General features: G+C 36.5%; 1 protein-coding gene across 1 annotated transcript in view; it reads right to left on the reverse strand.

Moving 5' to 3' along the window:
- The window catches only part of NSF (N-ethylmaleimide sensitive factor, vesicle fusing ATPase), a 148,407-nt gene that overhangs the window by 127,417 nt on the left and 5,729 nt on the right, over positions 1 to 15,261 (reverse strand). Inside the window, exon 2 of the mRNA XM_068976434.1 lies at positions 1,555 to 1,640. Coding sequence (XP_068832535.1) covers positions 1,555 to 1,640 — 86 coding nt within the window. The remainder of the gene's footprint in view (positions 1 to 1,554; positions 1,641 to 15,261) is intronic.

Genomic DNA, 15,261 nt, shown 5'->3' on the forward strand with positions numbered 1-15,261 from the left:
GCAGTCCAAAAAAAGTTAGTTTTTAGGACAATTCCTTAAATCTCTTTCCAGATTTCCACAACCGGTTGAAATAATAACAGCCTATAAAATTTAAAAGGTAGTAAAAATGAAAAATTTTCATGAAATGTATCAGCTTTCATACAGATATCAATACTATTTCAAAGTTTTTTGTTGTAATTCACCCTGCTCAGAAGTAAACACAGCAAGTAAATAGATGAAATATAGTTATCTCATGATAAATCTCCTATACCAAGAAACTCAGAAGACTGTGTAGGAGACAGAAGCTTCAAACTCTTGTTACAGCAACACTATCTCTTTTAAAATTATCTTTTAGAATACTGTAATTTTAAAAAATATTAATGGCTAACATTTCTATACATATCATTTTGTCAGTAGGACACAAGTTCCTTATATCCACTGTATTTTAAGTAACCCCATCATGTGTACAGTGAACACTTGACATGTAAAAGAATTCCATCAGCAAATTCTCACACTGATTATATATAATATATAGTCCAGTTTATATCAGAAAGTTTTGCGTCACAGAATTTTTAGGACTGCAAAGAATGGTAATACTATTATGTAATGTAGCCCTCTACTCTGAGGGCAAAAACCACAAACAGTTAGCAATTCTAACTCTGTGAGACTCATGTATTTCAAAGATAGTTTTAAAAACAGAAAAAGGCTCAGCTAAAATCCCACTTCCTTCCTCATTTCCCCAGCCTGCCTTCTGGTACTGCCCCTTCACGTCCTTACTTCTACCAACCTTAGTAGCACTATGGATGGCACTGAACTCGGTAGCATGGTATTCAGAAGTCTGGGCAGTGGGTGAGGTGAATGAACCGAAATAAATGACAGTGAATCATGTTGTATGACAGAAAATAACAAAAGTCTGTAAAGCAATTAACTTTCAATTAAAAACTGATTTTTTTTTAAAAAAACGACCATGAAAAATGCTTGTTAAGATTCTATAGCTGTTCATCTTCCAATTTTCTTGTCTCTTGGGTTGTCAGAGTAACAATGATCAAACAGCTAATATTTGTTAAGGACCTAACTGTTCTAAGTGATTTATTTGTGTAACTCAATATTTACCAATACCCTGAGGAAGATGGTATCATCATCCCCATTTTACAGGTCAACACACTGAGGCACAGTCAGGGTAAATAACTTACCCACAGTCACCCAGTTTGTAATAGGCAGAACCAGGATCAAAACACAGACCATCTGACTCCAGAGCCAAAAACCTAATGACTACACTATATAATGAGTCATATAACCAGTATGCTTAGCTCTGCTAAGAAAACCAATGGAAAAATAAAGTTACATATAAAAAACTATGCATGACTTAGAAAACACTATATTTACCAAAATTTGATGCAGCAAATACACAACTCTTTTTCATCTCAACTCTTTCTCATCTCTTCCATTTTCCAATTCAGCAAGAGGAATTTAAAAACTTACACTCCAAGGTTTCCAAAAAAAAAAACCACAACACTTGACAAGTTTCTAAAATACCACTTTGCAGGTAAGAAGAAAATGAAGTCAGATACTCACTGGCCAGACTGGAAATCCTTTTCATTCACAACTGCGCAGTTAGTTAAAGATAATTCGTCTGTAGGACATCTTGCAGCTTGCATACTCTATAAGAATGAATGATTAGGAAAACAAAATTAAGTCACCTTTTATATCCTTAAAGAATATGCTAGGTCTTCCTGTTCTCTATTTCCCATTACTCATAATAAACACAATGCTTTTGACTCCTGGCACCCCTTCCTCTGTGGCAATAGCAAACCCTGCCTCTCAGAAGCTGTTCCTTTCCCATTCCATGAGCTCCTGCACACCTGCCAATCACAGCACACAGGCCATCATCAGAGTCCTAATCCATCCATGGGGTTTCACATAGACAGGAGCTAGAAGACAGGTGCTCTCCCTTGTGTCACCATCAAGTGAAGAAGGCCTTTCTGCACTGAAAGAATAAAACTATCACAGAGAAAGCAAAGGTGAGAAAGACCGACACCTTGAAACTCTGACCTGACAAAGAAGTTAAAGCCCTGGAGACCAGTTCTGAAAGTTGGCTGAGTCAATAAATCCCCTTTTCCTCAAGCTTACTTGGGTTGGGTTTTCCATTTCTTCAAAAGATAAAAGATTCTGACTGATAAAAATGCAATGATATAAATTTGATAAAGTATATCATGAAAAAGCATTTCTTCATAAGAGATCCCACGTAGTATGAACCATATCTCCTGTAGACTAATAAAAGCTATCTTCCAAGTATCTCCCAACAAAAATAATTACAGGTATATTTAATATAAAATGGCAATTAACTGTCCTTTTGGCCAACAGCTATGAGAAAAACATTCCTTCATACAATGTATGTAACCAATAATCCTTCCTCCATCCTCTAGGGTTTCCTAGTTAGTGAAATATGACATTCGTAGCCTGTTTATGACTAACATGCTCATTCTTCAAACATCAAGCCAAAGCTGATTCTCCGTCAATTTGTCTTCCAAATACAAATTTATAGAGGGAAATAAATTACTCTGCTTTGCTTTTGTTTGAAACTAAAAGGCTAGTTTCAACACAGCTATCCCAGCCGTTCAGAGCAATGGACTCTGAAGTGGGGCACGTGCACCTGAAAGGTTTGCAGGATAATCCTTTGGGGTATAATTTAGAACATGACACAAATAAGGTTTAGGTCACAAGTCTGCTTTCCGAATGAGACAGTACTTCTGCCCATAGTCACAGTCTGACCAGCCAGCTGATCAAAATGTGCAGACCTTGTTTCCCACTCACCCTAGGGGCTCTCTCGCCTACAAAAGCTTCTTTCTCTTACTTCTCCTCTCTTCCCTAACTCTGAGCCCCTTGCCTAGTCAACTCCTACTCGTCCCACAGTCTCTCAGCTCAGGAATTACATCTTTTAGAAGACCTTCCTAAACACCTTCCCCTCCTGAAAACACAAATGTCAAACGGAAGAATATTTTTACTGTCTGTTTAAACTACATGAAAGACATAAGACTCTTAAGGACTGAGACTGTACCCTCTTCGTGTCTACGGTTCTCAAGGCTAAGACAGGGCTTAGATAACCGTCAGTGCTCATCAAACATTTGTTGAACAGGTGAACTTAGTATGTATGGATCAATACAATCTACCTCAACTGCAGAATAAACAATTCAAAGAACATGGATGCAAAGGACATTTCAAGGTTATTCAGGAAGTGATACAATTTAATTAACACAGAATTGATACACCCAAAGTTATTTTAAAATTTACAAAATGCTAACTTAACCTTTCCCTTTGTGAACTTGCTTTCTTGCCAAAGATTTGGTGTCCTTTAAAAGAGTGAAAAACTCTGTAGAAGTCATCTGGCTGGGTAACTGAAACAGATGCTATGAGCAAAAGGCCTCCCTACTGGAATCTAGAAGCATCTGTGTTTTTATGGCAAGCCAAGCAGGATATCTCATTTTCTCATTAGAATATAAGTCCCTATAAATAGTCGCTGTTTACTTATCACAATAAAGGCAAAGGAAAATTCCACAGTTTTTCTAATACTGACCTTGCCTCGAGGAAACAATGACAAAAGCCCAGCCACAATGTCCACGTAACTACTATGAAATGAACATATTGAAACTGACAGGAAATTTTAGTTATAAGTTTAACTATTTGAGTTACTAGAACATTTAACTGTCTAAAGACTATAAACTGTTTTCCTTAATAACTTGAAATGTAAAAAATTATTAATTCATCGCTTCTCAAAAGTATGAAAATCTCAACAAACCTTTAAAGGAAACCTTAGCAGAAGTAATTATATCATTGAGCTTCCCTGGTGGCTCAGATGGTAAAGAATCTGCCTGCAATGCATGGGACCTGGGTTCAGTTCCTGGGTCAGGAAGATCCTCTAGAGAAGGGCATGGCAACTCACTCCAATACTCTTGCCTGGAGAATTCCATGGACAAAGGAGCCTGGAGAGCTACAGTCCATCGGTTTGCAAAGAGTCGGACACAACTGCGTGACTAACTAATTACATCATTACTTATGTGAGAGCCTTTAAAGTACAGGAAGAGAACTGACTTCTCATCCAAAAAAAAAAAAAACGGGAGAGGGGTGTAACCAGGACTCCTCCAGACAACACTGCAGTTTTCCAAATTTAACTAACATACTTTTGTCCAAAGGTTAGCTTTAAAAATTAGATTTCTAAGTATATGCTTTATTTTTTTACTGAAGAATTAGTAGGGCAAAATTAAAAAGAAAAAAAACAAAGCATGTAGTACCTGATTAAAAGACCTCATTACAAATCACTGCAACACTCATAAACCCACTGGTCTTCGCTGTGGTGCTTCAGGCCTAGGTTACGTGTCTCCAGAGACACAAGTTCCTCCACAGGAAAGGGAAGTAGGACAACCTATGTGAACCCGCTCCAGAGCCAGCTCAACTAACAAGTCTCGCTCAACTATGTGTTTCCTGAAAATAACATTTTAGAAGTGTACTGTGCAACAAAATAACCACTAGACACATTATTAAAATTAAAACTAGTTAAAATTTTAAAACTCAGTTCTTCAGGTGCGCTAGTCCCATTTTGAGAGCCACACGTGGCTATTAGGGATCACTGCAGACAGTTTCATTGGACGTTGCTAGTCTAAAGCAGTGTGAGAAAGGCCATCAGTAACACCTGTCTTCAGGCCTATGGAATCACTCTGCTATGACTCCTGAAATAATAATTTCCATTAAAATTGTGAAGTTCTGCAGGACTAGAAGTGATAGGTAGAAATAAGTCAAACTTGTATGTCCTATAGTAATCTTGTGGAGAGCCTGTAAGAATACCCTTCACACTATCCATCTCAGACTAGTAACTATTCACACAGATGAACCTCCTGACATCCCGTAAGGCCTTAAAATTCCTTTACAAAATTATATTGGAAAAAAAAAAGAAAAGACTTCCCATTTTGGTATTCGAAAGAAACACACACACACACACACACACACACACACACACACACAGGAAAATGTAAAAGCTGACAGCCCTAAATACTGGCAAAGACGTGATGCAGTTTCTTAAAAGGTCGATGTGCCCCAGTAGATCGATCTCTAGATTTTGAGTCAAGAGAAATGAAAATGATGACCTGTACACAGATGTCCACAGCAACTTTATTCATAAATCAAAAATGGAAACAACACAAAGATCTGCCAACAATTGAATGGAGAAACAAACTGTGGAACAGGCACACAATGGACACTACCCAGCAGTTAAAAAGAAACTACGTCCTGATATACGTAACAGCATGTGTAAACCTCAGACCATAACGCCGAGTAAAGCCAGATCCTTAAAAGAGGTCATCCTATGTTATTTAAGCCTCATCTTAGAATCAGATGAAATCTCAGAAGAGAAAAAATTAATCGAGAATAACCATACACACACAAAATCAGTGATTGACTGGGATGGGGGTGAAATGGACAGCAAAAAAGCAAGAATTTTTTGAGATAGTTCTATGTCTTGATCATATTTTATTGTGCAGAGGTTATACCTCAATGAAGTTGAGAAATGACGGTTTGTTTTTTTTTAATGGTTGGGCAGTCTCCAATAATTCCCATTGCAAAGATGCTACAAATGTTCAAACTACAAAATATAGTTTGGATACAAGGTACCTACACTCATGGAACAAAGACCTAATCAAGAGACCCAATCTCTTGCCTACTGAAAGAGAGATAGCTAGGTTTCCAGAAGAGACAGTTCTCTTTCCAACCAGGTCTCATCTCAACTGTAGGAATCACAAACTAGGAGCATGGCCAGATCTACCTCTAAAAGGCCGTCTAAGGTTACTGACCATACTGGCCTGCTAGTCCTGGGCACAGAATGTAAAAAGAGGAAGTATAAAACCTACACTCCTGTGTGTGTCTCATACTAAGATTGGCAATTCTTCCTCCGGAGAAGAGTTAAGACTTTTTTTTCCCCCTCTGTAATAATTCTTCCTTAAGAGGCAAGGAATTTGATCTAAAGTTCTACTCTCCCCCTGGACAGGAACAGAAACATGAGGACATGGGGAAAAAATCCACACCTACCCAAACATACGCAAGAGGATTAAAGGAGATACTATGATTTACCTGGTACGGAGTAAATATTCAATATATCTCAGCTATTATTATTATGACTATCATAGAGATATGCAATAATTGTTTGTAACAGAAAAAAAATTCACAACCTAAAGCTAAATATATGCCATGAATAGCACCATGGTTAAAAGCATTACAAGTACACAGCAATCTAAAAGGTCAAGGTACCTCTGTATGTACTGACAAGGGGAATATCCACAATAGAGTGCAAAGTTTTAGGAAAGGTATAAAACAGTATTATAAAATAGTATGTAGAGTGTGCTTTTTAATAAAACAAAGACATAGTAAATTGTTAACAGTAGTTATCATTGAGGTGAAGCAAGAAGGTGTAAGTGAAACATCTTCACTTTTCAGAGTTCTGAATGGTTGGAACTATTTTACAATAAATAACCCTTATCTTAGGAAAATAATTTCAAATATAGAGAACTTTTATGTACAAAGTCGTCCTCTATGGCATTACTTCACAGTGATGAATTAGAAGCAAATTAAAAGTCCTATTTCAAAATGATAGCTATGTAAACTAAAACATGTCTACTTCATATATCCTCATAATATTCAAATCACAGAATAGCATAATATACGTGTGTGTGTATATATACACACACGTATATAAATTTTACTTTACAGTTTGATATTTTCCAGTACAGCAAAGCATTTAAATAAAAACACATCAAAATGTAAAAACAACAGTGACTGGAAAATTGGACTATGAGTGATTTAATTAATTTTCCTCTTTCCTGCATTTTCCAACTTAAAAATTACATAGGTGTTATTTTACTAGCCAAATTAAAAGTTTTGTATTAAAGCTAATTGATGATATATTTCATTTCAGATCTTTGTTTCTGCACAAACAGTGATGACCTCACACATTAGGAAAATAACTGTAAGGATACTGTCATTATTCATGAAAATATAAGACAACATCTCATAATTTGCTTATTGTGTTTTTTCTTCATAATTAAACCATGTTGGTTAAATCTAGTTTTGACTACAGTGTGACAAGGATTTTTGTCCATAAATAAAGAAAACATACTTTTTATTAATAAGCTCAGTAAGAAATTAAAAATATGCTCTGAAGCACAGAATCTTTTGATAAATATACAAAGAGTTAAAATTTTGTTTGTACTGGGTGGATTAACCAAATGATTCAGCATTAAAATGAACACCAAATCATAAACTAGTTAACTGAGTCTTTGGCTTTGTGAATAATTTCCTCTCCATGACTGCATTAATTTGGGAAAGTTCATTAATGCCTCAAAATACATTACTTTAAAATTTGGAGAAGTACCTGGAACAATATAACAGGCACTCAATAAATACTTGTGGAATTAAAAAAATTGTTTGAGAAATATATCTAGAAAGCTAATCAATATAAGATCCATATGAAGAAAACCAACCGAAGCACATACTGTAAGGATATCATCAACTCCAAATTAACCTATATATTTAATGTAATTATAAGAAAATCCCAATGGGACTTTAGCAAACTCAATCTAAACTGTAACTGGCAAAGTAAATGTAGTAGGCAAAATGAGAGGGGAATGAAATTTTTTACAATTTGTGAAAGCAGCCAAGCAAAATTTCAGAAAGAATGAGACTGGCCCTACTAGACATACCATCAGTTCAGTTCAGTTCAGTTGTTCAGTCGTGTCTGACTCTTTGCGACCCCATGAATCACAGCACGCCAGGCCTCCCTGTCCATCACCAACTCTCGGAGTTCACTCAGACTCACATCCATCAAGTCAGTGATCCATCCAGGCATCTCATCCTCTGTCGTCCCCTTCTCCTACTGCCCCCAATCTCTCCCAGCATCAGAGTCTTTTCCAATCAGTCAACTCTTCGCATGAGGTGCCCAAAGTACTGGAGCTTCAGCTTTAGCATCATTCCTTCCAAAGAAATCCCAGTGTTGATCTCCTTCAGAATGGACTGGTTGGATCTCCTTGCAGTCCAAGGGACTCTCAAGAGTCTTCTCCAACACCATAGTTCAAAAGCATCAATTCTTCGGTGCTCAGCTTTCTTCACAGTCCAACTCTCACATCCATACATGACCACTGGAAAAACCATAGCCTTGACTAGACGGACCTTTGTTGGCAAAGTAATGTCTCTGCTTTTGAATATGCTGTCTAGGTTGGTCATAACTTTTCTTCCAAGGAGTAAGCGTCTTTTAATTTCATGGCTGCAGTCACCATCTGCAGTGATTTTGGAGCCCAAAAAAGAAAGTCAGCCACTGTCTCCCCATCTATTTCCCATGAAGTGATGGGACCAGATGCCATGATCTTCGTTTTCTGAATGTTGAGCTTTAAGCCAACTTTTTCACTCCTCTTTCACTTTCATCAAGAGGCTTTTGAGTTCCTCTTCACTTTCTGCCGTAAGGGTGGTGTCATCTGCATATCTGAGGTTATCGATATTTCTCCCGGCAATCTTGATTAAACCAATGTAGTGGAATTCCCTTGCAGTCCAGTGGTTAGGATTCTGTGCTTTCACTGAGAGCTTGGGTTCCCTCCCTGGTTAGGAAACTAAGATCCCACAAGCTGCCTGGTACAGTTAAAAAAAAAAAAAAAACACAAAAAACTACACAGTACTAGTACAGAAACAGTTCAATGAAGTAGAAAAAGCAACCCAGAAACAGAACCAGGCAAGAACTTAACAGGTAAAATTTAGAAACAGTAGAGGAAAGCTGAACTATTCAATAAAAGGCACTGAGACACTGATTATCCACTTGGCAGCTGGGGCGGGGGGCAGTGTCAATAATAATAGCTAATGTGTTTTGAGAGCTTATTTCACGCGAGGCACTGTTTTAAAAGCTTTACACACCTGCAAACACCCTAGCTCACAATTCTCTTTCCTACTGCCAAAATCTAAAGAACACTATTTGCCTCACTCTAGCTAACATTTTTGTTTTCTTATAACACAAGAATATTACTTCCCTCCATATGATTTTTTAAACATGACTCATTCTGAATTTTGTATACTTAGAAGAGGAAACAAAAAGTCTAATTTTTAGGTGAATAAACTAAAAGTCTGTGTTTTAATCTCACAGTTAACTCTAATTTGACTCAAGTACATAATGGAGCTCCATTTGGTCCCATTCAAGGATCACAGCATCCTATTCTTAACCTTACAGAAGCATCTTAAGGCATACATCTCAAATGCATAAGGAGGTAGAAACCCTCACTTCAGTGGTTTTTAGTACACCCGCTATGCCGTTTAATCATCACCAGTCTCTAATTCCAGGACACTTCCAGCCCTCCAAAAAGAAACCCTGTACCCATTATCAGTTAGTCCCAGGGCTTGCCTCCCACGTCCCTTGGCAACCACTAATCTATTTTCTATCTCTATGGACGTGCCTATTCTGAACATTTCATATAAATAGAATCACACAATCTGTCATCTTTGTGACTGGCTTCTTTCACTCAGCATAATGTTCTCAAGATCATCGAGGCTGCTGCTCGCGACAGCACACCATTCCTTTCCAGGGCTGGATCGTGTTTCACTGTATGGGTAACCCACATTTGTTTTATCTATATTAGCTGATGGATAATTCCCACTTTTTGGCTATTATGAATAATGGTGCTATGAACATTCATGTACAAGTTTATCTATGAACATACATTTTCAATCACTTGCTGGACTTGCTGGATCATTCTATGTTTAACTTTTTGAAGAACTGCCAAACTGTCTCCCACAATGGCTGCACCATTTCACATTCCCACCAGCAGTATATGAGGGTCCCAAATTCTCTACATCGTCACCTTTTTTAAACTATAGCCATCCTAGTGGGTGTGAGGTAGTATTTCACTGTGGGTTTGATTTTTATTTCTCTGATGACTATGATGGTGAACACGTATCTTTCATGTGCTTGTTGGTTATTTTCACATATTTTTTGGAGAAATATCTATTCAAATCCTCTGACCATTTAAAAATCAGGTTTCTTTTTATTACTGAATTGTAACGGTTCTTGATACATTCTGGATGCTAGACTTTTATCAGACATATGATTATTAAATATTTTCTCACATTTTGTGGGCTCTCTCTTCATGTCTTGGTAGTGTCCCTTGATATATGAAAAATTTAAATTTTGATGAAGTTCAATTTATCTAAAAAAAATCACTGTTTCTACCACCAGAGACAGAAATCAAACAGATGAGTTTAGCCTGCTGAAAATTTTATATAAATGGAATCACTTCAGTATTCGTGCCTGGAGTATCCCAAGGACAAAAGAGCCTGGTGGGCTACAGGTCCATAGCGTCACAGAGTTGGACACGACTGAAGCAACTTAGCATACCATGTATTATTCCATGTCTGACTTCTACCCTTCAATATTATGATTACAAGACTCATCCAAGTTTTGGCATGTAGCAATAGCTCATTTTCCTTGCTTTTTATAGTGTATAATTATATGAATATGTCACTACTATTTATCCATGAGTTGTTTCCAGTTCTTAATCATGAATACTGTTGCTAACAATATGTTTATACATGTCTTTTTAATAACATGCCTATGCATTTCTATTGGATATCTATACTATATATATATATACACACACACACACACACACATGTGTATACACACATATATACATGTACACACATACTCCCCTACACCTACCCTCTCCCGTAGAATGGCTGGATCACAGGCATATGTGCACATGTTCAGCTTTATGGGAATTTTGCCTAAGGTATATGATGTGGTGTTCTGATACAAGCATACTTTCGTAATGATTACGGTAACAAGCTAATTAATAGACCCATCATCTCACAGAGTTACCACTTTGTGTGTGTGGTAAGAACACTTAAGATTTACTGTCTTAGCAAATCTTAAGAATACAATGTTTTTAAAATTAACTGTATTTACTATGCTATCTAGTATTTCAAGGTCCGTCAGGGGACCTGATTCTTGATATTGCAGGAAATAACCTGTGTTTTCTTAAATGTTTGAAAATTGGATATAGGTGAAGGTATTAAAGGAAAGACAATTCAATAACCCTGAAATCTAGAAATAACAAGGTTGAGTATACATTTGGAAGGAAATCTGGGGGGGGGGGGGCGGGAATCATCAACAATTTGTAAGAAATTGAATCCAAGAGGTTACAATCCTAAATCAATGGTCCTCAATTTAAGCATTCACCAGAATCACCTACAGAACTCTTAAGGGATTGAAGGGGCCCCACCCCCAGAGTTTCTAATTTAATCAAGGTGGGGGACAGAATCTGTACTTTCAACAAGTTCTCAGGTGATGCTCATTATTAGCTGGTCTACAGATTCTACTTTGAGAATCAATGCACTAAGAGAAGAAAATTAAAAAAAAGTTTCATTTCCTTCTACAATAGAAGAGAAGAAAATATAGGAAAGAAGGCTTCAATAATGATTTTGGTCCATTTCATCCTTTACCTTGGTAAAAGTTTATAATTAAGTTTATTTTGATGCTTGATAAGTAGTAAACTGATTCAAAGTCCATATAAACAAAAAACTTAGACTTCATAAATGAAGATCAAGAAAAAGGACTGTATTGGAGGCCAGCAGCTCTTTAAAATTAGATCTATGCTATATTACTAATGACTTGGAAAACAAAATAAACAAGAGTATTCAGTAGCCTGGCAGAGAACATACCATTAAAATACAACTACACGCCCTGTCCAAAATTATAATTTACTAGGTTAATCAGAAATAGTCATTCATCCATTCAACAATCATTCCATGCCAGGCTCTGTTCTAAACAGTGGGATCTAAGTTTGCTATCATCTCACAAAATTTTGTCAGTACTATTCTCCAGGAGAAAAGTAGGCTAACTAAAATGTTTTAATCTCCCCAAAACTGGTATTTTTTTGGAACACCCAGAATTAGTGATAATTTCTAGTTTCATTGTTTGTCTAAATAAGAAAATGTTTGTTCATATGCACATAAAACTAAAAAACACTTTACACTCAAAAAAAAAAAAAAAAATTCACCAGTGATGGGAATTCCCTGGCAGTCCAATGATAAGGACTCCCCACTTCCACTGCTCAGGGCACAGGTTCAATTCCTGGTGGGGGAACAAAGATGCCGCAAGTTGCTTGGCCAAAATATAACAATAATAATTTTTAAATTAAAAAAAAAAGTGACTGCTGGATTTCAAAAATGACAACATATTTGTTACTTTAATAATTTTCCCATTTTCTCTTGCCAAAGATCTACATGGTACTGCTGCTGCTAAGTCGCTTCAGTCGTGTCCGACTCTGTGCGACCCCATAGACGGCAGCCCACCAGGCTCCCCTCCCTGTCCCTGGGATTCTCCAGGCAAGAACACTGGCGTGGGCTGCCATTTTCTTCTTCAATGCATGAAAGTGAAAAGTGAAAGTGAAGACGCTCAGTCGTGTCCGACTCTTAGCGACCCCATGGTAGCTACTGCAAAATACATCAGAACTTAACACTTCATTCCGAATTTAGTAAAGGACCAAAACACTCTGCATTACTCATAAACAGCTGATGCTAACTCACTTGATTTCAAATCTATAGAGCACAAAGTTGCAATAAATTATTAGCACTTTTTGGCTTCATGGTTTAAAAAAAGGAAGGAAAGAGGAAGAGAGGGAGGAAAGAAATCAGCTTATCAGCTTCTTGGAGTAATTCAGCTCAGTTTTACTGAAACGATCTTTATATCTGCCCCTGTTGAATATAAGGAAAAAATATAAGTCAAAATCAATGGCAATAAACTTAAACATAAAACAATTTAAAGGAGGAGAGACTGAGTTGCTCCTAAAATTCATATGGAAAAGGGCCAAGTAATGCCAAATGAAGAAAAATGAGCGGCTAACCCTACCAGATAGCAAGAATAATTTTTAAGCTATGGCAATTAAGACACTGATAGTGGTGCACATACAGACAAACAGAACAATGAAACAGAAAAGAGATCGGACATAGAGTGGATATAAAACAGAGGTAGGATTACAGATCAGCGGGAGAAAGGATGGACTCAACACATGATATTGAGACAACTGGTTATATATACGGGAAAGATAAAACTAGCTTAATTCACACCAAACACAAAAATAAATTCCAGATGAATCAAACACCAAAATATGAAAAAAAAAACCATTAAACCTTTTCAAAGAAAATCTTTCTGACTTCAAAGTGGGAAAAGATCCTAAAACATATAAGCACACTAATACACAGAGGTTAAAAATGGGTAGTTATACCTACAATAATATTTAAATCTAAAACTCTACATACATGAAAAGATCCATCACTAAACAGCTCAACAACAACAAAAATGGGCAAAGGATATGCAAAGGCAATTCACAGAAGAGGAAACTCCAATCATCAATATGAAAAATGCTCAGTCTCACTAGTAATTAGGGAAAATTGCAAATTTAAACAACAGTATTATTTTATACCTATCATATTGTAAAAATTAAAATATCTCAATATTAAGTGCTGGAGAGGACATGAGGAACAGGTAATCATACACTGTTGGTAAGAACACAAACTTGTATAACTAGGTAAAGATAAAGGTAACTGATTACCCAGCAATTCCATGTAGCAATTCTACAGAGTATAGATCCATGTCTCTAGACATATCCTAAAGAAATTCAACATACATATGCAAGGAGATATAGCCAAAAAAGTATGTATTCTGTATGTATGAGTATTTTCTTCTCTGTATACCAGAAGAAATAAAATTTGAAAACCACCTAAATTGTCCTCTAAGAAAACAGATAATTGTGGTATATTTACAAAATAGACTACTACACAATAAACAGAATTACCTAACTCTACATAATTCCAACATGATAATCTCAAATGAAAAAATTCAGGTTGCAGAAGAAGATATACAATATAACACCATTATATACATTTTTAAAACACACAAAACAATATATTGTTTAGGGACACAAACCTACATGGACGTGAACAGAAAGGATTTATATCAGCTTTAGGCTAGTGGTTATTTCTGGGGGAGTAAAAGATATAAAGCAAATATCACAATATGTAAATACTTTTACAATCTGGACAGTGAGCACATGGATATAGGTATATATTATCTGCTGTACTTTTTAGCATACTTGAAATCTCTTAAGATATATATGACTTATTCTTGTTTAAAATGCACAGAACTAGAAATAGTTACAGTCATACAAGGACTATCTAGTTTGCATCATAAAAAAAATAAGTAGGAGATCATGAGTTTGAATCACTAGGAAATTGAAGGCAGTGTAAGGTGGGTCTCAGAGCCCATTCAAGGGCATTAACACTGAAGTATGATCAAGGACTTCATTATGAGATTTCCCCTAATACACTATAACCAGAGTATGGACCCTTCAGAATAGCATTACAGCAAGCACCTAGCGCACTGCCAACACAGCTGTTTCCAAGAGTTCACTGTTCCACCAATGCAAGAATTTCCAACAGTAAAACAATATACTTTCACCTTACACCTTTGCACTCTGACTTAAATACTTATAAGAATACCTTAATCATCAATTCCTCTGGGTTTCAGAAAGAAGCTATCTGATAGTGCTGTAAAGAGTTCAATTCTGCTTTCTAAAATGTACTGCCTTTGAAGATACTTAATAAAATCACAAGAGTGACACACAAAAACAGTAACTACTGCATACGAGATTGCAAAAAGATGATATGTTTTGGACTGCAAAACTCTGACTTAGAAATGTAACTATGAGACATTTTAAATTATTTGTTTTGACTTGTGGTACTGCCCATGAACTGTCCCTAATTTACCACTGTGTTCCAATCTGAAGGTTGGTTTTTGGTAAGGATGTCATTCACCCATAAAAATGTTATCAATGGTTAGGTTTCTGGACTAGACTACAAGAGATTTTTCAATATGCTAGCCTGACCCAGACCATCAGCCAGATGAGGTAAATTTCACTTCTAACATCTTTCTAAACCCTTTTCAACACCTAAGAGTGTTCTCTCCCTTTGATTCCTATTCAACATCATCTTGCTCCTATTTCTTAAAACAAATTACCTCCACTAGTTGTAAGGATTTATGAAGAAAACAATCCATTGGTTTTATTCTCCTTAATGCATGTATATTTTCAGAAAGGGACTGCTAAATCTCCAATACGTGAGATGTCTAGTAATTTTAAAAGAGTACAGAGGACTTCCCTGGTGGTCCAGGGTCTAAGACTCGGCGCTCCCAAAGCAGGGGGCCTGAGT

Source organism: Capricornis sumatraensis, chromosome 8 (assembly GCF_032405125.1).
Source record: "Capricornis sumatraensis isolate serow.1 chromosome 8, serow.2, whole genome shotgun sequence".
Lineage (NCBI taxonomy): Eukaryota > Metazoa > Chordata > Mammalia > Artiodactyla > Bovidae > Capricornis > Capricornis sumatraensis.